General features: G+C 42.3%; 2 protein-coding genes across 3 annotated transcripts in view; one reads left to right on the top strand and one right to left on the bottom strand.

Moving 5' to 3' along the window:
• golga1 (golgin A1) overlaps window positions 1-12,093 on the top strand; it is a 31,174-nt gene extending 19,081 nt beyond the window's left edge. For both annotated transcript variants that reach the window (XM_056246610.1, XM_056246609.1), the window contains 4 exons: window positions 1,058-1,117; window positions 1,215-1,469; window positions 2,260-2,346; window positions 10,500-12,093. In XM_056246610.1, coding sequence (XP_056102585.1) covers window positions 1,058-1,117; window positions 1,215-1,469; window positions 2,260-2,346; window positions 10,500-10,577 — 480 coding nt within the window. In that variant the 3' untranslated portion in view covers window positions 10,578-12,093. The remainder of the gene's footprint in view (window positions 1-1,057; window positions 1,118-1,214; window positions 1,470-2,259; window positions 2,347-10,499) is intronic.
• Window positions 12,094-17,009: 4,916 nt separating this feature from the next.
• Window positions 17,010-21,512, bottom strand: arpc5la (actin related protein 2/3 complex, subunit 5-like, a). The gene is made up of 4 exons (XM_056246612.1): window positions 21,145-21,512; window positions 19,250-19,322; window positions 17,714-17,890; window positions 17,010-17,617 (listed from the first exon to the last, which is right to left on the bottom strand). Exons 1-4 carry the CDS (start codon window positions 21,285-21,287, stop codon window positions 17,555-17,557), a joined length of 456 nt encoding a protein of 151 aa, XP_056102587.1. The 5' UTR covers window positions 21,288-21,512; the 3' UTR covers window positions 17,010-17,554.
• Between the last annotated feature and the right edge of the window lie 5,097 nt (window positions 21,513-26,609).

Genomic DNA, 26,609 nt, shown 5'->3' with positions numbered 1-26,609 from the left:
CATGTCAAAAATATCTGTTTTATGCGCTACGAAAGCAAATTAACTTTGCATGCATTTCCAAAGAATGAGGACTCCGTCTTGAATTTCTATGGTAAAACCTACGCCATTGTTACTGTTCGTATCACTGTGTATTCAAGTGCTGAGGAAGCCTTCAGAGCTAAAATTCAGATATGGTAATGGGTGTTTCATTTCTGACACGCCCTGTAAAAGCGGTCGACCAATCCCAACAGAATGGGCCATCTGACCAATCAGAGCAGAGTAGGCTCGTGTGGAAAGGAGTTTAGAGAGACTGAATCCTTTATCAAACCATTTCTGACACTGAGAAAATAGATGATGCTGAGTAAATTATCATAATTTTTATTTATGTTTCCTTGCATGTAAATCTTTTATTGAAGACCTCCAAAACATAAATAAGAGCCTTTAAATGGGCATAAAAGGGTCACTTTAACATTTTTTTTTTTGAATTATGAACTTGTAATTTTATTTAAGAGCATAATTTATACAGAGAACATATTTTACCACAATACATTATTTAAATTAATTACATCAGTTATTTGGAGAATGTTTTAAGTGGTTTAAAATGCACTTGTATTAAAAAGACAGAATAAAATAATTCCCTATTTGTTTATTTAATTAATATGTATAGTTTCATTGTGCACCAATCATTCATACATATTACTGTAAAAAATAATACATATATATGTATACATTTTCATTACAAATGTAATACGTTTCTCCAACTTTGCTGACATAGCCAAGCTTGCACTGGAGGTGGAAAATTATATTCACCAATAATATTACCCTATTTTAATTATAATTTGGGTTAAGAGAAGGGTCAAAGGCATAAATAAATATCCAATTACAGAAATAAATGACAGCTGTAATTACATGCAGGTATTTTTTTTAATTTAAGTACAATGTACAAACATGAATGCATACATTGTATCAAATGATCAATTTAAATGTAAGGACATAGTAGTTAAAGACACTTAATATAAAGTGGGACCAAACAATCTACTATATATATATATATATGTTTTTATATTTATTTTGTCAGACAATAAAGCAGTTACAGCAGAGGCTTGCAGAACTGAAGAGGACACTACAGAAAGAGCTGGTACGTGTGTTTATTCAGATGCATTTGTCAGTGTACTGTAGGAAACTCAGTCCATGTCAGCTGTCAGCAAACATTTCCTCACGTGTTTATGCAACAGAAACTGAAACCAGATCCTGACTCGGAGATGAGGGAGAGACTCCAGGAGAGATCGGCCGATAAGATGCTCTCAGAGACACAGATGCCCACCACAGCTCCAACCCCAACTCAAGGACTCCCTCAAACCCCAGGCCTGCCGCCCATCACCTCCAACACCACAGTCACCAACAGTTCAGACCTCACCGACACAAGAGAGATCAACTTTGAGTACCTCAAACACGTGGTGCTGAAGTTCATGTCATCCAGAGAGGCAGAGGTGAGGGCTTGATCGGTTTCTGACCTGTTCGGATTACAAAAACAAAACAAAAACAAAAAACATGTACACTACCTTTCTAAAGTTTGGGGTCAGTAGTTTATATATATAAATAAATTAGTACTTTTAATCAACAAGAATGCATTAATTTGATCAAAAGTGACAGTAAAGACATTATATAATGTTACAAAAGATTCTATTTCACTTAAATGCTCAAATTATAATAACAGTGATAATAAGAAATGTTTCTTGAGCACAAAGGGGCTGTTCACACAGAATGTGTTTTTCCAATGTAAACGTGCTAGATTAGACATTTAACCGTTGTTGTGATCTCGTGGATGACACGGCATTCTAAAAATACAGCGCTCAAGTTAAAAGAAGTTCAACTTTTAAAAAGCTTGTTTCTGAAGACTGGAGTAATGGCTGGTGAAAATTTAGCTTTGCCATCAAAGAAATAAATATATTAAAAACATTTCAATTGTAGTAATATTTCACTATATTACTGTTTTTACTGTATTTTTGATCAAATGAATGCAGCCGTGGTGAGCAAAAAGAGCCATCTTTCAAAACATGAACAATTCTTACTGACCCAAACTTTTATAGTGTACATCCAATCATCTTTTGTTGTCCTATAAATGTTTTTTTCGGCACATTATTTACCCTAATAATCCTCTTAATACAATCCGGTTAGTATAGGCATCAGTGATTTTTAAACTCTGGACTAGTGTACCTGTAAGTGATGCTTGAATGAATGAGATATTACCTCTCTCTCTCTCTCTCTCTCTCTGTTCAGGCTTTCCAGCTGATCAGAGCTGTTTCAGTACTTCTGCATTTCACAAAAGATGAAGAGGACATGCTCAAACAGACACTGGAGTACAAGGTGTGTAAGAGAACCAAGTCGAAGTATGATGGAGGACGACATGTAGAAAGTCAGCTTGCTTTCTTTTCAACCCTCATCACACCCGGCAGCGTTCTCCCACGGACCCTTGAGCTAACTAGGCCACTCTGCTAAGGCAGATAACAATGTGGGTCAGGATATCTGGCTCACCGCACCGAATCAAACCATTAGCTCTCAGTGACACAGGTCAGGAATAGCAGCTGGCAGGTATTTATAGCTCAACCCAGCTGGAAATCACTGCACATCACTGTGCTACATTACACAGGGTTCCCGCGGATCCTTAAAAAGTCTTAAATTAGATTTTTAAAATTTAAGACCATAAAAAGTCTTATAAAGTCTTATTTTTACTTATGAAGGGTCTTAAATTTTAGATGACACTTTGACTTAGACATATCTAAAAGCTTTCCAAATTAAAACTATCTAATTAGCGTACGTATTTTTTTAAATTTATTATTCTATCTTTGTGGATTTGCTAATTTACGTGACATTTCGCGTCACTCGCGAGTCGCGGCAGCATACTGTCTCCTGCACGCGAGAGGAGAGAAGGAGAAGAAAGGTCGTAAATGTCAGTTCAGTTGTAAGTTCATTCTTTATGTGCGTATGGTGTGCGATGTGTATTGTCTATTATGATATTGTAATCATTGTTTTAACAATGTACGAGGCACTGCGAGCTGACATCGCATTTGTCTCGTGCTTTCACTGAGTGATGTGTGCAGTGTAACTGTTATGTCCCCAAATTAGTTTTTGTCTTATATTTATATCATATTATGTTCTTATATCACATCAGAAAGAGTGCCGTTTTCCCGTGCACAATTCCAAGTGTGATATTTATGTTATACAACAGTTAAATTAACAATAAGTTAACATTGAGTTACTTTTTAGACACAATATTGTCAATATTGTTTGTTTTCCCTTTATTTCGCCGACTATAATTTCAAAATGAAACAGTAGCAGAGTCTCAATGCAACCGACAGCGATGATTTCTTGACTGAAATCCGCGTTTTGAACGAATCACTTGCTTCTTTCCCGAATGAATCAGCCGTTCTCTTACGAGAGGTTCTCTCGTATTGCGTAAGCTAGCTTACGCTGCGGGAAAGATTCATCTTTGCTGAGATATTGAAGCCAAAAAATTATTTCATAATTTGTATCCATTGACAACGCAGTTCCTCTGCGGCAGACCTAGAGCAGGCTAGCTAGCAGCTCATTGGTTCGCTCAGAGAGAACTGCTTAAGCCTATGGGAGAGCGGGGCTGAACCCGCTTCCAATGAGAGGCGCCCGCGCGCTCATTGCGTCATGGCCCGCCAGAATGGGCGTGGCTATGGTGTATATAACAGTCTCTCCCAGGCTTATATGTTGATTCATTTCATCTTCAGCAAGCTGCACGCTTCTGCTGTCCTGAGAAAAGCCGTCGCCGTCGAGAAGGCATCACTCTAGCGAGCTCCCGGACCCTGAAGAAGCCGGCCGTCTTCGCCACCTTCAGCCGCCCTGCAAGCTAGCGCCATCCGACGACTGTATCCTTCTCTTTTCTCTATTTATATCTAAAAGAGCCGAGCGTCTTTTTAAAGATGTCTCGTTTTTCCTGCGGCTCTTGCCGCGCTCGTCTCGAGGACGGAGACCGCCATGTCATCTGCGCTCTCTGCCTGGGACTCGAGCACGCAGAACTCGCCCTCGCGGATGGAGGATGCGACTTCTGTGAGAGCCTGCCGTTGTCGTCCCTGCGGGCACGACTTCTGGCAGCAAAATCCGCTCCCGCGCCGCCTCCCTCTTCGCCGCGTAAGAAGAAACTCCGCTCCCAGACGCCGCCGGAGCCCCCTGCGGAACCATGCGGGCCGCCGCCGCCGCTTCCCGCTCTCCCTCCCCGCCCCTGCCGGACATACAGTTGCCGCCGAGTGGCCGCTCTGTCGCTTCCGATGACGCCGCAGAGGAGAAGGACTCCTGTTCACTGCTCGCATCAGACAGTGAAGAATGGTCATCTCTCGGATCCACGAGAGAGTCGGCGGGGATCCGCGCCGGGATAGAGGAGGAACTAATGCGCCTCCTCTCACAGGCCGTCGAACGCCTCGGTCTCGAGTGGTCTCCTCCACCCGAGCAGGCCCCGAACCGGATGGACGGCAGCTTTTTTCATCTGCGCTCGACCCCCGCGTGCAACCGGGCCGCCCCATTCCTGCCTGAACTTCACACAGAGCTGACGAAGTCCTGGAATGCCCCGCTCTCGGCTAGAAACCGCTCAGATATATCCGCCTCGCTGCGCTCGGTGGACGGAGCCGCCGAAAAAGGTTACTCAGCCATGCCGCCCGTTGAGGACTTGGTCGCCGCACACCTCTGCCCGCCCTCTGCTAGATGGCGCTCTTCCCCCACGCTTCCTTCGAAAGCTTGCAGAGCGACCTCGAGCTTTCATGCTCGCGCCTACGCCGCCGCCGGTCAGGCCGCCGCAGCGCTACATTCTATGTCTGTCCTCCAAGTATTACAGAGCGATATTCTCCGTGAGTGGGCCGAAAGCGGTAGAAACCCCTCCCCCGCTGTCACGGATCTGAGAAGTGCTACGGACCTCGCCCTTCGCGCCACTAAAGCCGCCGCACAAGCTCTGGGGAGATGCATGGCCAGCCTTTGTGTTGCCGAGAGACACTTATGGCTCACGCTCGCCGACATGGGAGATTCTGAGCGCGCCGCGTTTCTTAACGCGCCCCTCTCCCCGACGGGCCTTTTTGGATCTGCTGCCACGGGAATCGTCGATCGCTTTTCTGAGGTCCAGAAAGCTACTCAGGCGATGAATTTGTTTCTGCCCCGCCGCGCTAGCTCTTCCGCGGGCCGCTCTCGCGAGCCTCCTGCCAGAGCTCCACCACAGCGCCCCCCTCCGCAGACTCAAACAGCCCAGCGCAGACAGGGCGGCCGCCCTCGCTCTCGCTCTGACAGCCGCCGCAGACCGCCGCCCCCACGAGGCCCGCGACCTAAGATCACGCTGAAGCCTGATCATCAGAAGTCTGCCTAGCAAAGTCAAGAAAACGACGGTGCTCTCCCGCTGCGGCCGGACCGCCGTCAAAGCTTCGCCCTCTGCCAGTCCCCGTTGTTTCGCCGACTGCTGTAGTGTTGACCGCCACAAACAAGCCGGTGTCCCAGCCCGCTTGCGAGCGACAAAAAGCCGTTTTTATGGCTACCCAGAGAAATCTCAAAAAGAGAAAATTTGCCAGTTGTGTAGAAAATGTGCCCACAATCATGTGCTCACCCATACACACAAGCATAACATATCCCGTGTCTCTATCAGAGCCCCATCACATGAAACGGGCACAGCCCGCTCTAATATCAGAGAACATAAACACGCCCACGAGCTCGTGCGCGTGTCCCCTCTCTGCTCGCTCTGTTTCACGGCCCATAGACTCCTCTCTGAGTGCAAATCCCGTTGCCACACACATTCAAAGCGCGCCCACACACTGTGTCCAGCCCGCTATGTGCAGCAATCAGGGCGATATAGCCATTCGGCCACTAGCCGCATGCTCCAAAGCGTGGGAAGCCATTCCAGGCATTTCCCCGTGGGTACTAAGCATTATAAAGAACGGCTATCTGCTACAGTTTCGCCGCCGCCCGCGCGCGCGGCTCGAATCTACTGTCAGCCCGCTGGCCGCCGGCACGCTCCGCTCAGAAATTGCGACGCTGTTGCAAAAGGGCGCCATAGAGAGAGTCCCACCATCTATGACCGAGTCGGGGTTTTACGGCCGTTATTTTCTGGTTCCCAAGAAAGATGGCGGCCTCAGACCGATTTTAGATCTCAGGTCTTTGAACAAAGTGCTCATGAAGAGACCGTTCAAGATGCTCACTACCAGGAATCTCCTCGCGCAGGTGCGCCAGGGGGACTGGTTCATCTCTCTAGACCTGAAAGACGCCTATTTTCAGATCCAGATAAATCCCCGTCACAGGCCATTCTTACGTTTCGCCTTCGAGGGTCATGTTTATCAATACGCCGTTCTCCCGTTCGGCTTATCCCTGGCGCCCCGCACATTTACGAAGTGCATGGATACGGCGCTCGCCCCCCTGCGGAGCCAGGGGCTGCGCATATTGAATTATCTGGACGACTGGCTGATTTTGGCCCAATCACAGACGGAGCTTCTGTCGCACCGCGCAGTTCTCCTCGGCCATCTGAAAACGCTGGGCCTCTCTGTCAACTGGACAAAGAGCTCCCTTCAACCCAGTCAATCGATTTCCTTTCTAGGAATAGATTTGAACTCGGTCACGATGACGGCTCGCCTGTCTACACAGCGCGCGCGCAGTGTACAGCGACTGGCCGCCTCGTTTCAGATGGGCACCCGCTCACCTCTGAAAATTTTTCAGAGGATGCTGGGTTACATGGCCTCAGCCTCCGCTGTGCTTCAGCTGGGCCTTCTGCACATGCGTCCGCTTCAGCTTTGGTTAAACAGCCGTGTACCCCACCGCGCGTGGAACACGGGCCGCCAGCTGATCAGAGTTACGCAGACATGTCTCACGGCGCTGCAGCCATGGACAGTAGCAGAATGGTTTCGACAGGGCGTCACGATGGGGACCTTTTCCCGCCGAAAGGTCATCTCGACAGATGCATCCAACACGGGTTGGGGTGCAGTCTGCGAGGGCTCACCGGCCTTCGGCCATTGGTCGACACAGGAAAGCCCCCTACACATAAACTGTCTGGAAATGCTTGCGGTCGAGAACGCGCTTTCGCGCTTCCTCCCGCTCATTCGGGGACACCACGTCCTGATCCGTTCGGACAACATGGCTGTGGTCTCCTATCTCAACCGTCAGGGCGGTGTCAGGTCCAGGAATCTCTTCCTACTGACACACCGCATTTTAGTTTGGTCTCAGAGCCGCCTGCTCTCGCTCAGAGCGACGCATGTGCCGGGCCATCTGAACGACGGTCCAGACATACTGTCCAGGAACCTCATCTCCTCAGGAGACTGGTCCCTGAACACACAAACGGTCCAAATACTGTGGCGGCTATTCGGCAGAGCAGAGGTGGACCTCTTCGCGTCAGAAGAGAACGCTCACTGCCCAATATTTTTCTCAAGGAGCGAGGACGCGCTAGCCCAGGAATGGCCTCGCCGCCCGCTCTATGCATTCCCTCCGATCGCTCTGCTACCACAGGTAATTCAGAGGATCAGGGACACACGCCACTCGGTGCTCCTCATAGCCCCGCGTTGGGAGAGTCAGAATTGGGTTCCGGAGCTCACTCAGCTGGCGCAGACAGCCCCGTGGCCCATCCCAGTCAGAGCAGATCTCCTCTCTCAAGCTCGCGGCACGATCTGGCACCCCCATCCACGGCGCTGGGCGCTACATGCATGGGTGATCAACGACTATTCGTCGATTTGCCAGAAGGAGTAAGAAACACTATCATACAGGCTAGAGCACCTTCCACGAGAAGGCTCTATGAAGGCGTCTAAATGGTCTGTGTTCTCAAAATGGTGCACCGACAAACATCTGGACCCACGGTCATGCGAGGTGCCGTCTTTGCTTGTTTTCCTTCAAGAGATGCTGGACAAGGGCAGGTCCCCCTCCACTCTCAAGGTTTACGTGGCAGCCGTCGCGGCGTTCTCTGAACCCCGACGCGCTCAGTCCCTGGGCAAAGACGAGTTAGTCATCCGCTTCCTCAGGGGAGCTAAGAGGATGAACCCTCCGCGCCCCCCTTCGGTTCCTATCTGGGATCTTTCTATAGTTCTCGAAGCTATGAAAGCACCCCCGTTCGAACCGCTCGAGTCTGTGGACCTAAAATACCTCTCGCTCAAAACCGTTTTTCTGACGGCTCTGTCCTCAGTAAAACGCGTGGGTGGATCTTCACGCGCTCTCATCCAGCGCCGCGTGTCTCGAGTTTGGTCCGAATGATTCTGTTGTCATTCTCAAACCTAGACATGGCTATGTCCCGAAGGCGATTGGTACCCCGTTCAGGGCTCAGATTATTTCCCTATCGGCTCTGCCTTCATCCGATAGTGAGCGCGACGCCAATCTCCTCTGCCCGGTGCGGGCTCTGAGATTGTACACTACGCGCGCTGCCGCGTTCAGACGCGCTGAGCAGCTTTTCGTGTCGTTTGGGGGGCGCACCAAAGGTCTGGCCGCCTCTAAACAGACACTGTCTAGATGGATAGTAGACGCTATCGCCTCTGCTTACGCATCTAAATGCCTGCCCTGCCCTCTGGGCATCAGGGCGCACTCCACTAGAGGCATCGCCTCATCGTGGGCATGGTCCTGTGGAATTTCCATTCATGACATTTGTGTGGCCGCGGGATGGGCCTCCCCGTCCACTTTTGTCAGATTTTACAACTTGGAAGTTCCCGCCTTGCAGGCAAAATTACTAGCTGTCTAACGACCAGCTCCCTAAGAAGCTGCATTACTGGGAGTCCCTCACACAACCGGTTCGCCCCTTGTGCTCTCCTTAAATGCTTATACACTTCATGTGCCCGCTCTGCCGGCCTCATAGATGCTTATGTATACACTTCATGTGCCCGCTCTGCCGGCCTCATAATACATTCACTCCACGTTAAAAATCCCCCGGTATCACCCTGGGATTCATGAGTGGATTCATAGCGCGCACGGCGTTGACCAGGTGTTCCCGCAGCGTAAGCTAGCTTACGCAATACGAGAGAACCTCTCGTAAGAGAACGAATCGGTTACCTAACGTAACCTCGGTTCTCTCTAGAAGAGGGAACGAGTATTGCGTTCCCGGCCGTGCTTGCGCTACTAGCGTTTCGCTTCACGCTGAAATAAATCAACATATAAGCCTGGGAGAGACTGTTATATACACCATAGCCACGCCCATTCTGGCGGGCCATGACGCAATGAGCGCGCGGGCGCCTCTCATTGGAAGCGGGTTCAGCCCCGCTCTCCCATAGGCTTAAGCAGTTCTCTCTGAGCGAACCAATGAGCTGCTAGCTAGCCTGCTCTAGGTCTGCCGCAGAGGAACTGCGTTGTCAATGGATACAAATTATGAAATAATTTTTTGGCTTCAATATCTCAGCAAAGATGAATCTTTCCCGCAGCGTAAGCTTGCTTACGCAATACTCGTTCCCTCTTCTAGAGAGAACCGAGGTTGCGTTAGGTAACCGATTCGTTTGAACGAATCGGTTGAATGAATGACTCCCTCAACTCACTTACTCACAACAGTGATTTGCCGCTGCGGTTTCATATTTAAAGTACCCTTTAAATAAAATGTTAAAATTAGAAATCATTTCATATTTAAATATTGAATATTGATTTAAAAATAGGCTATATATCTCATAGCTTTATTTATGCAGTTGTAAATGGAGTGTAAATATATTAATGCCACTTCTGATGCCGCTTCTGTCACCTCTGCACTGCAAAGATGGATTTTGATTGAATGATTTAATTTGACTGGTAACAGTGGTACTGTATGATTATTATATAATTAAGTATTATTGTATAATTACTGTATAATTTAATTTGAATGATAGTATTTGACATTAAAGGTGATGCATAACTCTAAATAAGTTTAGAAAAAATTTCCATATATAGGTGAAAATGCCCCTGAAAAAATCAATTTAAGGTGGCAAATATTGCCCCTTAATTAAAATATTAATTTCTGTCACTGCTGTGAACTGACCACTGCATAGAATATGAAAAATATTCATATCTTCGTGAGTCAGCTGTCAACAACAGACCTAAACCAGCCATGGCACCAGCACAAAAACACAATCAGTAAAATATCATCTAATTATTATCAACAAAACGTTGAAAATATCAAGATATATTTTTGTCAATACTGCACAGCCCTAATGTACGGTATTAATTTTGATTTCTTAAGGTCTTAAAAAGCCTTAAATTTGACTTTCAAAAGTGTGCAGGAACCCTGTTACACGCGCTGCCCCTTTAAACACTGTGGTACTCTGTGGTGTGTGTGTGTGGAGGATTTGTGAAGAAAAAAAAAATATATTTATAAATTATATATTTAAAAAAAAATATTTTTACATAAGTTTGACTTTTATTTAGAATAGAAGTCCAATATTGGATGGATGGATATTAAAAATTAAAAGGAAAAATTTATAAAATTCTATAGCAGTGCATTCCTAATCACGTTCTGAAATATCCTGGCCTGATTTCTGAATAGAGTGTGTGTTTGAAGGATAGAATCACTATTTGAGTCTAATGTTTTGTGTGTGTTTCAGATGTCGTGGTTTGGTTCCAAGCCCACACCCAAAGGAATCATACGGCGTTCCATCTCAGGAGCCTCAAGTTTGAGCTGAGAGACAAAAACATCTCTGAGAAAAAGTGAAAGAGGGAACGGTGAATGATCTCGGTAGGAAACTACTGACGTCTGAAGGGAACAATTGCAGACTCTGCAGTTTCAATCTCTGCCTCAGCAGTTCCTATGTAGCTCATGCCCTTTAAAGAATGGGACACAAAAACAACTGTCCATTTTACACTCAAATATTGCAGGGACTAAAAACAAATGCTTTATGAACATCATCTTTTTGTGACCTGGCGAGTTTCATCTTTTAAGTAATGGTTAAATGGCATCATCCGTCTCAACTCATGTACTCTGTAGTTTCATCCGCTTTCAAAAAAACAACCACTGCTGTTTCCAACAGCCTTCGACTGAGGAAGATCTTTCAACACAAAAAGGAGTATTTGTTTTCTTTTACTTTTTTGTAACGCCAGTCTGCGCTTGAGCTGGTGTTCAATCAAATCCTCTACTCCATTTCACTGGTACTCATGAAGACAATAATCATATGGCCTTTAAATACTGGACGTCAGTGAAAATCAGGAATGGGATGTCATAAGATATAATGTTGTGATTTTGAATATGTGGAAGCAGCATCTTACTTTAATCTGCCTTGTTTATGTGCAAATTACAATTACGTACATTCCATACAAGTATTTATATATGAATACCTGTATATAAGTGATAAGAGGATTTATAAATCAGTGGATACTTAAGTTATGTTTTTTGTACATCATATACATGCATTAGTCGCAATACTGTTCATGAGTGTGTATGTGTATGAGATTCTTCACTGTGGGCTTGAAACTGTAATATAGAGGCATATATGCACTGAGGAAACAAGCATGCATGCCTTATACAACTGAATAATGCTTTGATTGTACTTTGGTTTTGAGTGTATATTGAAGCATTTGAGTACACTTAAAGCCTTAATGTTCAAGGCTAAAATACTTTCAACTGCATTTATATTTCTCTGAGAATAAGTCAACAGAAACATCTTTTCATTTTACCTGTGAAAACCAGGTCGTTTTTGGTCCGAGCCAGTGTTTTGCTGTCAGAACGATGTAATTTTGTGTGTTTTAACACTTTGAGGAGCATCAGCATTAAGGTTAACCACTCTAAATGACAGACTCTTCTGGTAATAATAACTGAATTCAGCATTGAATATATCTGTGGGATGCTCAACATGTGTTTGCTGTTTTTAGAAAAAGAAACCCAAAGAATTTCTGTTTTATGTAAAGCTTGAATCAGCCAATTTAAAAAATTAGCTGTGCCGTAAATGAAGGTTCTCTGAAATCCCATTGGAAAATGCAGATAAAATGCCCTGTGTGAACGGTTAGGAATGACATCGGAAGATCCATAATGCACTTTTCTACAACTGTATTCATGTTTGTTTTGATGTTATGATACTGTAGCTATCACGACAGTATCCATTGCCTCTGCTTTCAGCAAAATACCACTACATCCTTAATTTGGTTTCACTTCATGGTATGTCAGGAATATCAAAACTTGATAAAAATACAAATCTTTCTCAGTGACTTAGTCTAAAGACGACTCGTTTGTACTTCTATGTGGTTTTACCAGTGCTGACTTTAGTGTTTTTGTTCTAGTGGATCTGAAAGTGATGAGACAAAGCCTTTCTAAATCATTTTAGAGCAGAACTAACATCAATAATTAATGATGAACATTAGCATTCAGTTTCACTTGCGAGATTATAGATTAGTTACTATAACTAATAGACATACACACTACAGCTAAAAAATTTAGTCAATTCACCTTTTAGTGCTTAATCCCATTCTATACACATAGAGTTCAGTCACAGTGACACAGAACCAAACTGAACTAGTTATTAATGACGTATTTCTCTTGTATGCACAAGAAAACCACAGGAAAAGAGGTATGAGCCTTTACATAGGGTCTGTTTACACGTCAGTGATGTACTAAAAACAAAGTTTGACGTACAGGCGACAAAAGTTGTGAACACAATCCCCGTTCACAGATCAGTGAAAATAACAAAAAATGCTGTATTCTGCTGCCAGGCCAGTAGTTGGCGATGTCGCTTTGTAAAGAAACTACGCGCCTACAGACTGAACACGTAATACGCATGCGCATTTTTGTAGTCAACACGGTATCGCTTTCAAAAACGTGCACTTTAGGGGTGTTTACACGACACCGGTTTCAACTAAAAACGGATAACTTTTTATGCGTTTTGGCCGTTCAGTTACACGATAATGGCGTATTGGGGGCCTGAAAATGTAAACTTTTGAAAAAGGGTTTCAAAGTACAAGCAATAACAGTATCGTTGTCAAAAGTTTTCATGCTCCCAAAACACAGCTGTAAAGTCAAGTCACCTTTATTTATATAGCGCTTTTTACAAAACATTGTTTCAAAGCAAAGCGAAAATGTAAACTGTCGTGTAAATGAAAGGCCAAAACGCATAAATATTTTTCAGTTTTTAGTTGAAAATGGTCTTGTAAAGACCCCCTAAAATAAACCTAAATAAATCCAAGTGCTTTTATATTGAAAATAAGATCAAAATATCGACCAAAATAGACCAATAATATGGACATGGCAATACTGCAAGAGAGTGCTCTGCAAAGCAGCCTTTCAATCATATAAAGAAAACCACAACACTTCTGTTGATGGTGGTTTTTCCAGAAAATAATGGCCTGGTTTTACAGACATGCTTAGATTAAGCCAGGATTAGGTCTTAGTACACGGCATTTAAGTGGCTTTTGTAAACATGCCTTAGAAAAAAACATTATTAGTGTGCATCTTGAGACAAAACAATAGCAGTGCCATGTTTTAAGATATGTCAGTACAAGTTGCTTTCAGTTAAAACAGCTCAAACGTGCATTTTAGACTTGGACTGGAATTAAGACCCTGTGATGAGTGGGGCCCACAAATTTTGTCTTCATCCCTCTAAATTTTAGCAGCACCCATGAGTATCACTATTAGTATTCCTCATATTAGGATTCAGGATTTAAGCAACCTCCAACCCTATGGTTTAAACCAGATGTGAAACAATCTACATTCTGTGACATGAATGAACATTTGTTTTTTTAAGGAGAGATATACTATTACTCTTCAAATTGGCCATACCAAAATAGGCAAAAAAAAGTCATACCTAGGGGAACAATTCCAGAGACTAGGTAATCATTGTGTAGGAAAACCATATACTGTATTTTCCTCAAAAACTGTAAAGTGAAAAGACTGGAGAGCTTTATGAACAGATTCAATTTAGGCTTTTATTTACATATAAACATGTATCAACACAGTTGTGGTAAACATCAGTTGTGGTAAACATAGTTTAAGCATGTTTGCTCGATGTGCAAGAATAAATGAGGTTCATTCTCGTGTTACGCAGCACGTTTGAGCTTCCACAAGAACCAATGAGGTTCATTCTCGTGTTACGCAACACGTTTGAGCTTTAGCAAGAACCAATGAGGTTCATTCTCGTGTTACGCAGCACATTTGAGCTTCAGCAAGAACCAATGAGGTTCATTCTCGTGTTACGCAGCACGTTTGAGCTTCAGCAAGAACCAATGAGGTTCATTCTCGTGTTACGCAGCACGTTTGAGCTTCCACAAGAACCAATGAGGTTCATTCTCGTGTTACGCAGCACGTTTGAGCTTTAGCAAGAACTAATGAGGTTCATTCTCGTGTTTTACGCAGCACGTTTGAGCTTTAGCAAGAACTAATGAGGTTCATTCTCGTGTTACGCAGCACGTTTGAGCTTCAGCAAGAACCAATGAGGTTCATTCTCGTGTTACGCAGCACGTTTGAGCTTTAGCAAGAACTAATGAGGTTCATTCTCGTGTTACACAGCACGTTTGAGCTTTAGCAAGAACCAATGAGGTTCATTCTCGTGTTACGCAGCACGTTTGAGCTTCCACAAGAACCAATGAGGTTCATTCTCGTGTTACGCAACACGTTTGAGCTTTAGCAAGAACCAATGAGGTTCATTCTCGTGTTACGCAGCACGTTTTAGCTTTAGCAAGAACCAATGAGGTTCATTCTCGTGTTACGCAGCACGTTTGAGCTTTAGCAAGAACCAATGAGGTTCATTCTCGTGTTACGCAGCACGTTTGAGCTTTAGCAAGAACCAATGAGGTTCATTCTCGTGTTACGCAGCACGTTTGAGCTTTAGCAAGAACCAATGAGGTTCATTCTCGTGTTACGCAGCACGTTTGAGCTTTAGCAAGAACCAATGAGGTTCATTCTCGTGTTACGCAGCACGTTTGAGCTTTAGCAAGAACCAGTGAGGTTCATTCTCGTGTTACGCAGCACGTTTGAGCTTTAGCAAGAACCAATGAGGTTCATTCTCGTGTTACGCAGCACGTTTGAGCTTTAGCAAGAACCAATGAGGTTCATTCTCGTGTTACGCAGCACGTTTGAGCTTTAGCAAGAACCAGTGAGGTTCATTCTCGTGTTACGCAGCACGTTTGAGCTTTAGCAAGAACCAATGAGGTTCATTCTCGTGTTACGCAGCACGTTTGAGCTTTAGCAAGAACTAATGAGGTTCATTCTCGTGTTACGCAGCACGTTTGAGCTTTAGCAAGAACTAATGAGGTTCATTCTCGTGTTACACAGCACGTTTGAGCTTTAGCAAGAACCAATGAGGTTCATTCTCGTGTTACGCAGCACGTTTGAGCTTCCACAAGAACCAATGAGGTTCATTCTCGTGTTACGCAACACGTTTGAGCTTTAGCAAGAACCAATGAGGTTCATTCTCGTGTTACGCAGCACGTTTTAGCTTTAGCAAGAACCAATGAGGTTCATTCTCGTGTTACGCAGCACGTTTGAGCTTTAGCAAGAACCAATGAGGTTCATTCTCGTGTTACGCAGCACGTTTTAGCTTTAGCAAGAACCAATGAGGTTCATTCTCGTGTTACGCAGCACGTTTGAGCTTTAGCAAGAACCAATGAGGTTCATTCTCGTGTTACACAGCACGTTTGAGCTTCCACAAGAACCAATGAGGTTCATTCTCGTGTTACGCAACACGTTTGAGCTTTAGCAAGAACCAATGAGGTTCATTCTCGTGTTACGCAGCACGTTTTAGCTTTAGCAAGAACCAATGAGGTTCATTCTCGTGTTACGCAGCACGTTTGAGCTTTAGCAAGAACCAATGAGGTTCATTCTCGTGTTACGCAGCACGTTTGAGCTTTAGCAAGAACCAATGAGGTTCATTCTCGTGTTACGCAGCACGTTTGAGCTTTAGCAAGAACCAATGAGGTTCATTCTCGTGTTACGCAGCACGTTTGAGCTTTAGCAAGAACCAATGAGGTTCATTCTCGTGTTACGCAGCACGTTTGAGCTTTAGCAAGAACCAGTGAGGTTCATTCTCGTGTTACGCAGCACGTTTGAGCTTTAGCAAGAACCAATGAGGTTCATTCTCGTGTTACGCAGCACGTTTGAGCTTTAGCAAGAACCAGTGAGGTTCATTCTCGTGTTACGCAGCACGTTTGAGCTTCAGCAAGAACCAATGAGGTTCATTCTCGTGTTACGCAACACGTTTGAGCTTCAGCAAGAACCAGTGAGGTTCATTCTCGTATTACGCAGCACGTTTGAGCTTCCACAAGAACCAATGAGGTTCATTCTCGTGTTACGCAACACGTTTGAGCTTCAGCAAGAACCAGTGAGGTTCATTCTCGTGTTACGCAGCACGTTTGAGCTTCCACAAGAACCAGTGAGGTTCATTCTCGTGTTACGCAGCACGTTTGAGCTTCAGCAAGAACCAGTGAGGTTCATTCTCGTGTTACGCAACACGTTTGAGCTTTAGCAAGAACCAATGAGGTTCATTCTCGTGTTACACAGCACGTTTGAGCTTCCACAGGAACCAATTAGGTTCATTCTCGCTGATCAATGTTTATATGTGAATGTGGCGAGCAGGATGAGGCCGAGGGCTGTGAGAGAGCGGTGCGAGGCCGGTGGCCTGATCACTGATGACTGACACCTGCGCGACGCACTAGTCTCATATCTCTCACGGAGGAGTGGTGCGTCGCGCAGGTGTCGGTCATCAGCGCACCGCTCTCTCACAGCCCTCTGTCTCGTCCTGCTCACCACAGTGAATAAAAGCCTAAATTCAGTCTGTTCATCACAAGTGACTGAGTCTCAATTCATATGGATTAGTTTTACGATGTTTTTGAAGATTCAAAGATTCAGTTGCATAGCTGCAAATGGAAGGATTAAAATTTCTTAGATTTGTTTCATCAAAAAGATCTTCATTTCTGTTCCGAAGATGAACAGTCTTACAGGTTTGGAATGACATGAGGGTGAGTAATTAATGACAGAATTTTCATTTTGGGGTGAACTAACCCTTTAAGTGTTAAGTGTAAAGTTAAAAGCATAAAAAAATTGTTTTGCCATTACAGCCTAAATTTCTCAAAAATTATGTCCCCGAGAAGTATATCAGATGTGTAATGACCAAATAGTCAGATAAAAAGAAAATAAATACACTCTTAATGTTCTTTATTGCACCAGGCACTTCACAATAACCCTCCCGACCCGACGCCACACTACGAATTGAATTGACCCATAAATCCACCACCTAAATACTATATATTAAACATCATCCTCTTTCTGTACAATAAGAAAAACTGAGAATTGGAACTAAAGAACTACACATCCGAGAATGAGTGTAAACTAAGTAAAACAAGCAAATAAAACTTTCATATTCGTCACAGTATTTAATGCCCTGAAACTGCTGCTCAGGGCTTATACAGCAAAGTCTCTTCATGAGACACATAGTCCTTCTGTCTCAATTCACAGACTGTCACACAACCGCTCACCTTCATTAGTCGAGAATCGTGTCTTCCGTATATTGAAGAATCAATCATTTACATTAAATATCATACAATATCTCTGTTTTGAGTGAAACAATCTCTTGGGCTTGAGTGGTTTTCCCCCGGATAAGGTCGAGTGAGAGAGGAAATTGTCCACATCTAAGAAAAGAGAAACAAATCCCATGGCTGGTTATCTCTTATTTCTTTCGGCTTCTCAGACAGATTTTCTCGCAGTCAGCACCCGTACGATGGACCCCAGACCCCCCACAGCGAAGGCCTGAGTGAGAATATGAAGACAAAAATAGAAACAGACATGTGAGATGGGGAAAAAAAAGGCTTAAACGAAACCGAACCTCTTTATTCCCAGACCGACCTTTTCGTGCCACTGGAGCAGGATGGCGCTGCTGTTGTCTGAGGGCTTCTCAAAGCCTCTGTAGATGTACTTCATCAGCAGGTCCACTCCGTTCTTGTCCAGGGACTTCACTGCCGACTCAATATCGCTGCTCTTGAATGCAGTCAGCACTCGTAACACCACCGCCTGGGCCCGCTCCTGAGAGAGGAGGACGACGGAGCGAAAGAAACAAGTGGAGGTGGTGTAAAAGAGAAACAGCCTGGACCGTTTAAATGCATGTGTTAGTGATGCACCAAAATGAATTTAAAATGGAAACTTATATAGAGTGGTGCAGGAATGACATCAGAACCCAGAAGACTAATTCGCCGCTGGTTCCTTCAATATTTTACTTTGGGGTTTTACAATGGCGTTTTTCAATTTATGAGTAAAGTAAAGCCTGTGGTAAACATAACTTGACTATACTTTGACGTTTGTTCTACAATGTAAATTACACTGCCAAAATTTTAGTGCATCATCACTAATAATAATGCTTAATATTATTAAAGGAATATTTAATGTATATGTTAGGCTAAATCGACAGCATTTGTGGCATAATATTTGTTACTGCAAAAGAAAAAATGACTCGTCCGTCGTTTTCTTATATATATATATAATATATAAAAGCTCAAATCAAAGCTACGGTGAGGTGCTGCTTACTATGGTAGTGAATGGGGCCAATTTTGGAGGATTTAAAAGCAGGAATGTGAAGCTTATAATTTTGAAAAAGCACTTACATTAATCCTGTTAAAACCTGTGTACTATCTGAGCTGTAAAACTGTTCAGTTTTGTATAGTCATGTTAGGCATTACGCTGTAAAATTGGATATAACTTTATACAGAAAAGGTACTGTTTACATCTTGTAGCTATACTATTGAAATAGTATTTTATTGTTTACCAATCGGCTCCATTCGTTTCCATTGCAAATGCCTAAGTATGGCCCAGATTTAACTATTTTTGAAGAAAAAGACAGACAAGTAGAAATTAATTTTAGTGGAATCAACATTTTGCAAATGCTTTCAAATGAGCTGAAGTTGTACTGAACCCAGAATATTCCTTTAAACCATCCAGAGGGCTGAATTTCACACCCCTCGAGCTAAAACAACAGCACATTTAAGGCACACAATGATGTCATTGTTGTCACAACCTGTTGTGCACAAATAGGGCCCCTAGCGAGTCCAAAATCACATACGGTCTGAGTAGCTACTACTACATTTCAATTTACTTCATGACCATTAAAATCTACATTGGATATATTATGAATATAGGTAGTATGAATGAAATTCAGATGTATTACATCCGCCATGTTGTTACTGTCAAGTCATAAATCATCATAGCCATTCATAAATCCTCTCCCATGGCCTCATGGGATAGTAGTATCCATCGAATAGTACCCTTTTGGCTTACTGTTTTTTTCGCATTCTATATAAGCTAGTGGAGAAGCATTCGATTTCGAACACTGACGGTCGAACATCTGAAATTGATAGATCAAACTGTCTGAGTAACAAAATTGGCTCTTACTTTCACTGCTGGATTCTTGGAGTTGATTGGTGGATTCCTCAAGGCGATATGAAAAGCTGACATCATGTCCCCTGTGCATCACAGTTAGTTAAGGAAAGCTGACCAACCAGTCAGTCGGTCACTCTCAAAGAACCCTGAAGAGCATTCCTTAAAGAGAGTAAATCTTATTTTTGCGTGGTTTTGGATGATTATAAGAAACGTTTACAGAGAAGCTGGCGTTCAGAAGTTTGGTTTGAACATTTCTGGTGTTGATTTCACTGGCTAATCATGACTTTATGTTAAAATATGTTGATTTTAAAACACTTGTTCTATCCCAGCTTAATATAGAGAGACAACTATAAATAATAAATCATTTGTGGGTTGATTTCTCAGAAAAATTGAAACTCTCTCGGATTCTCTGTGGTATATCAAAACATCATTCTGTTTATAAAAATATCATTCTGACCATCCCGACACTAACTCAAATGATTTTGGGGTGGGACTATCTTAAATAATCAACTGAAAACACGTAACCTGCTGCCAAGGCAAATCTTTAAACACTAGAATAGTCCATGCTGATGACATGAACATGAAAATCATGTCTTTATTTCATAAGGAGGCGTCAGACTCGAACCTCTTTAAAGCTCCTACAGTCTAAAAATGTGGCTCTGAGCACCAAAAATGGATCATTCCGGGCACAAACGCTGATGACCTGATTAAATAAATGACATCACACACAGTTGGAGGGAAAAGAGGGGGGAGATTTTTTCTCAGAAACTAAATAATTGTTTACGTTCCGATTTGGCAACTCTGGTGTGTCATTTAAAAACACATCCGAAGATTAATGCTTATCTATCACAGGTTAAAAATACACAACCTTGTCATTTTCAAGATTTTTCGAGGTTTTAAAAAAATAACGTAATTAGAAAAACTGTAACTACTTTTTGGTTACACTTTATTTTAATATGTCCCCGTTACAGTGTAATAATACATTTTATTACTGAATAATAGTAATTAACTACTACATGTAGCCTACTTACTATAGGGTTAGGGTAGAATTAGGGTTTGGTTTGGGGTTAGTTGCATAATTTAAAGTTATTTCTACAATAAATACATGTAACGTGTTAACAAAGACATAAAATAAAGTGTTACCTAAAATTTGCATTGAATCAAATGTAATGGCACTGTTAAAAAAAACGTGCATTCAAATATTTAAATATTCTCAGTAAATGTGTTAACGAAGCAGCCCTTAAGGATATTAAACCTAAATATTTTAAATATTATTAAAAATAATGTATAATTGATATCACTAACTAAACTAAAGTGAAGATAACTAAACTGAAGTTTGAAGGGGGGGAGGGGGGGATCAGTACCAACTTACTAGACCTATTCTAAGAACAAATAAATAAAAACAATGCAAATAAAATCGAAATAAAAAAATAAATAAATCTACCTAAAAAACATACAAAACTATTATAAATGAATAGAACAGAAAGAAAATCAGCATTCAGCACCAGCAATAACTCCACAAAATAACCTGTTAACTTACTTCAAATACAAAACATCTATAATTTTAAAAATAAACCTAAAACCAAATTCCTATTCTAACTATTTAACAGGTTCACTATTAGTTATTAACATTCGTCTCAAACACACAGTGAGCTGCCTACCTAGACACTTGGACAGCATTTCTGGACACTGATGCCTAGATAGACAGCTGACTGGTGTTTAAAACACAACATGTGTGTAAATAATGTACAAGGGACATCTAAACTAGGACAAGGTTGTTTTTTGGGTGCCCTTAAAAGAGATGAGCTTTTCCCTGCCATGTTTTCTAGAGATAGCCTAATAAACAATATCTGTCAGCATACGGTAGGATAATATACAGTATAATGGATGATGGCAGTGAAGGATATTGTCCGATGAGCTGGTCCACCTCCCAGGCGTCCGGTTCCTGCTGCTGCTCGGCCGCCTCGTCCTGCTCGTCCACGAATTTATTCTCGTCGTATTCGTCGATGTCGACTCCCCGGAATCGTGAGGACAGGGTGTTTTTCGCCATGAGGAGGAGCCCGGGAATGTGCGATAACGGACAGGTCTGCAGCTTCCCTCAGTGACAGTGCAGAGAGCCGTTAACGTGTTCATCTGTCAGAGGGAAGGTGCGGCTGTTATACCACCTCCTCCTCCTCCTCCTCCTCCTCCTCCTCCTCCTCCTCCTCCTCTCTCCCAGCTCGAGCATCTCCACACATTCCTGCAGAGCGGACACAAATCCCGACTGGAGCGGAAACGGAATTGCACTCCATGCATGGTTACGCTGTAACACTGTGTTTCCGTTTCCTGAGAGGCAACGATGCGGCTTGACTCAAATGAAGCTGCCTAAAAAATGCTAGATTGATGTAAAGCCGTGAAATGTTATAATTTTTAAGGACCTTTGTATTTATTTTGTAATTAGAGATAGGTGGCCGGTGTCCTAACTTTTTAAAGTCAATTAAATAAAAGTTAGATTTTTGGTCTAATTTGAACTGGAAAAGTATCTAACTGCTAGTTGGTCAAACCTTTTTTAAGACACAGTCTTAACAGTGGCTAAGATTATGCAACTGGCCCATATGGATTTGATTTCAATACTCTTAGTTCTTCATATTTGTGTTATTTTGTTTGTATGTTTTTTTTTTCCACTGATTTTCTTGCTTTATTTTTGTATTATTGTTGTTTTGTATTTAATTGTTGTGATTTGTTAGCCTGGTTAAAACCAGACCATTCTCAGTTGTAACTGAGTTATGGTCTGGCAAAGCGTCATAGACTAATCATTTCCAGAGGGGCGTCACCAACGGACGTCGCGGATAGACCTAAAACCAATCAGAGCGATGAAGGAGATGACGTATGCAGAGCGGCAGAAACATCTCCGTGTGTTGTTCTTTGCTCGGTTTTTAACAAAAAGGAAACGTTCAAATCGCTTAAAACACGTGATAGCTGATTCGAACGATTGATTTTGGACGGCGGCATCCATCTTTGTAATGTAGGCTACAAAATCTGCTTCAAAATCCAAGTGCTGTCGTCATCGTGTAAAGCCCGCCCCAACGTTTCTGATTGGTGCCTTGACGGATTGGAAATGGGCTTGAATGAGCTCTTTGCCAGATTAACTTTCAGTGCAAATCTAAATTTGCCGGAAGTTGTCTGGGTTTTCCCAGGCTAGTGATTTGTTACTAAAAAAAAAGTAAAAAAAGTTGCCTATTGATACGAACTGCTCTGAGACAAGAAGGTTGAGATCCAAATTCAGCTTTCAATAATGGGGCAATCCAGACACGTAATCAATGTACAGGCAACAGGTCAGGCAGTCAAAACACACAAGGTTGGGAACAAGGCAAACAGGTAATCCAAAAGGCAGGCAGAGAGCCCAAAAACCGAAATATATGGAACCAGAGAAATGCTCAGAAATGCAGTATAAACACCAAACAAGACTTCGCAGATAATGAATGAGAAAACCAGGCTTATACGGGGTGAGCTAAACAAGACAATGAGACCCAGGTGAATGTGATAATGGATGATTGAGTTATGGGAAATGTAGTTTGTGAGGGAATGACAATAGTCTGATGTGGAGTGCCCTCTGGTGGCTCTCAAAGGCACTCCAGCTAGTGACCGTTACATAGACCCCCCCTCTTCCATACGCTCCTAAAATTGTCCAGGAGGGAGGTGGAGCGGACCCGGGGGCGGGATGGAGGGCCAGGCCCGTGGAGCGAAAGAGGGCCTGGAGACAGAGGCGGAGCAGGCTGAGCAGGCAGCCGGGGCAGAGCAGGCCTGGCAGGTCTAATCCGACACTTCAGGGGGCCAGGGTGGACCCGGCGGTTCAGTGGCTCAGGGTGGATGAAGACACCAGCATAGAGGCGGCCATCTTGTCGGAAGACACATGCGTAGAGGCTGCCCACACACGCAAAATAACCATGGCCATGATGATCAGCGCTGTATCATCCAAAGCTGACTCAGGCATGACATGAAGAGGCAGACCTGGGCATGCTGGTGACTGTGGTGGGCCAAGCTCCGTGGCCACTGGATCTTGGAGTGTGATGCCCCTCCCCTAAAAAAAAACGTTATGTCCTCCTCAACAGTGAAGGAGGAACCACACAAAAGCAGGGCATAATCCAAAAAGTCACTGAACGACCCTCGAGGAGCTTTGTGGATTAACTTGTCCTTGAGCGGATGGTTAAGCCCGTAACAGAAAAAGTCGATTAGAGCACAATCTGGCAGTTCAGAAACATTTGCAATGTCCAGGAAAAGAATGTGCTCTTCGAGGGTACGGTTACCTTGGCGCATGCCGACTAACTCAACTGCTGGATCCATATAGGCGAAGTATTCTGTCACGTACTGCTCTGAGACACGAAGGTTGAGGATCCAAATGCAATTTTATTGAAAGGGTAATCCACAATCATAGTCTAAAACAGGCAAAGGTCATAAACACCAGGTAATCAGTCCAAACAATAACAGAGTCAAAGGAGCACAGGCAAAAACAGAGGAAACCAAGAAAACCAGACAGAAGATCAAAAACCAGGAGAATGCTCAGACTTGCAGTGTGACACTAAACAAGAAGAAAAAAAAAACAGGCTTATATGGGGTGAGCTAAACGAGACAATGAGACCCAGGTGAATGTGATAATGGATGAAGAGTCCGAGCAGTGAGTTATGGGAGATGTAGTTTGTGAGGGAATGACAATAGTCTGATGTGGAGTGCCCTCTGGTGGCTCTCAATGGCACTCCAGCTGGTGACCGTTACACCTAATGTATGCATATTATAGAGTAGACTGTAACATAAACAACACCAAGATAATTGTATGTATTTACAACTTATATACAATTAATAATAGCCTAATAATAACTAAATATGTGCCTTTTCCTTATTTTATTTTTCTCTTTATGAAATTGTCTGTCAATCCAAAACATATTTGCATATGCTGAGCATCAAATCAGCAAATGATTTTCTGAAAGAAAGTGTGACACACTGAAGACTGGAGTAATAATGCTGAAAATTCAGCTTGGCCATTGCAGAAATAATTTAAATTATAAAATATATTCAAATAGATAATTATTATTTTGCATTGTAATAATATTTCACAACATTACTACTGCTTTTACTGTATTTTTTTTTTTTTATCAAATAAATGCAGCCTTAGTGAGCATGAGGACTTCTTTCAAAATCATTTAAAAAACGTAATTATAACAAACTTTTGACCAGTTTATAGCATATTTTCATATAATAAATAAAAAATGAAATGTTCTAGTACAACGTTATTTTTTTTTATATGAAATTTATTTTTGTTATTGACATATCCTATCTGATTAACCATATTGTCTCCCAAGGTGTTTGGAAATATGAACAGTTATAAAGTCTGGAGAGTTTGTGACTAAATAATAAAAGACATTTAAGATTTAACATTTTAAATCTAAAAGTGCACTAGACAGATTTGGGGTTAACATGTTATAATAAGGTTTTATTAGTTAACATTAGTTATTCTTTAGTTAACATGAACTAACAATAAACAAAACTTCTACAGCCTTTATTATTTGTTCATTTCAACATTTAGGCCTAATACATTATTAAAATCAAAAGTTGTATTTGTCAACATTAGTTAATGCACTGTGAACTAACATGATCAAACAATGAACAGCTGTATTTTTATTAACTAACATTAACAAAGATGAATACATACTGTAACAAATGTATTGCTCGTTATCAGTTCATGTTAGTTAATACATTAACAAATGTTAATGAATGAGACCTTGTTGTAAAGTGTTACAGATTTAGGGAAAAGGTAGAAATTAGAATAAATAGTCTGGACAGTATTGTATCTGTTTTCCAGGTCACATCAAACCTTCCTGGCCAACAGCAGAAAGTGACCACTAGAGGACAGCAAATGTTTTCAAGTAAATCTAATGACTATTCAATTTCACAGATGGATCAAACCACCCCACCATCTTGAACACATTTGTTTTATTTGTAACAAAAATACCTTTGTTGTATTATATACTGTTTGACAATGTAAGACATCTTGAATAGCTTGATGATGCTATTACATTGTCTTATAGAATTGGATTTATTCAACTTTAAACAAGTAAATTAAATTGTCAGGTTCATGTAAATAGAAAATACTCAACTCAAATTTGACTTTAATGAAATAGCATGCAGATCACCGACAGTGTCTGACCCAGTCTGTTCCCATACCATCATGATTTTCATCAATTACTTTTAGTGTTTTTCTGCTTCTACGTGTATGTTTTCGCTCTATTTTCTAAAATAGCAGTTGTTCTTGCCTTGCAGCTAATGTGTATGTTCAGGCTTTATCAATACCCGGCTTACATCCTCTCTCTTTCATTTTCTGGGGGCAATACAAATATTTACTCTGAGTCTGAACTGGAAGGGAATGCTGGGAGACAGTGACCTCTGGGTATTCCACACAACCCGGCTGCTGTTTTATGAACTTATAGTGTTCATTTAATCAGAAAATCTATGGCATTGATGGGAGTCTCGGGTTACACTCTTTGAAAATGTTCAGAATCTGAATAATTCATTCAACATATAACAGTACCGCATATAGATACAAAATGAAAGTGTATAAAGAATGACTGATTTAGAGAGCTGTGAGCATGTCATTGTGTTCTTCAGTGCCTTAAAAATGAACTGATTCTTATATATATATATGTATATGTATTTATTATTATTTTTGGAATGATGCATTTAAGATATTTTGAAGAATATTTGTAACCAAACAGTTGTGGGGCACCATTGAATTTCATAGTAAAAAAAAAAATATATATATACTATGGAAGTCAATGGGGTCCATCAACTGTTTGGTTACCGACATTCTTCAAAGTATCTTCGTATGTGTTCAACCGAACAAAGAAATATATACAGGCTTGGACCAACTTGAGGGTGAGTAAATGATGACAGAATTTTTAATTTTGAGTGAACTATTCCTTTAAGCAGCACAACTGTCTGTAACACATTCTCATCCCAAGGCGTCATCTAACTAACACTTTTGACCATGCGTCAAGATGCCGACGCACATGGTACCCCTTAAGCGTCAATATGAGACGCTCATTTGACTGACGCTTTTGACCATGCGTCTAAATCCGACGCACATGGCACCCTTTAGCGTCAGTTACATGACGCTTCCGTTATGGGTAGGTTTAGGTCTGGGGTAGGGTTAGGGTCAGACCACTAGGAGGCGCGTCTCATATTGACGCTTAAGGGGTACCATGTGCGTCGGCATGTTGACCATGGTCAAAAGGGTCTGTCTTCACCATTGATAATAATAACACAAATATTTCTTGAGCATCAAATCAGCATATTAGAATGATTTCCATAAAGCATATTAGAATGAAGGATCATGTGACAC

This window comes from Rhinichthys klamathensis, unplaced genomic scaffold, assembly GCF_029890125.1.
Source record: "Rhinichthys klamathensis goyatoka isolate OS25496 unplaced genomic scaffold, OSU_Roscu_1.1 h1tg000040l_1, whole genome shotgun sequence".
NCBI classification, from domain to species: domain Eukaryota; kingdom Metazoa; phylum Chordata; class Actinopteri; order Cypriniformes; family Leuciscidae; genus Rhinichthys; species Rhinichthys klamathensis.
This window is presented reverse-complemented; position numbering and strand designations above follow the sequence as displayed.

Excerpts from the sequence above, each read along its gene's own strand:
- arpc5la (XM_056246612.1), bottom strand. The coding sequence starts at position 21,287 with ATGGCGAAAAACACCCTGTCCTCACGATTCCGGGGAGTCGACATCGAC. Across the intron at positions 19,323-21,144 it reads GTGGACCAGCTCATCGGACA|AGGGGACATGATGTCAGCTT; the intron begins ATATCCTTCACT and ends ACTGTGATGCAC. Across the intron at positions 17,618-17,713 it reads TGCTCCAGTGGCACGAAAAG|GCCTTCGCTGTGGGGGGTCT; the intron begins GTCGGTCTGGGA and ends ATTCTCACTCAG.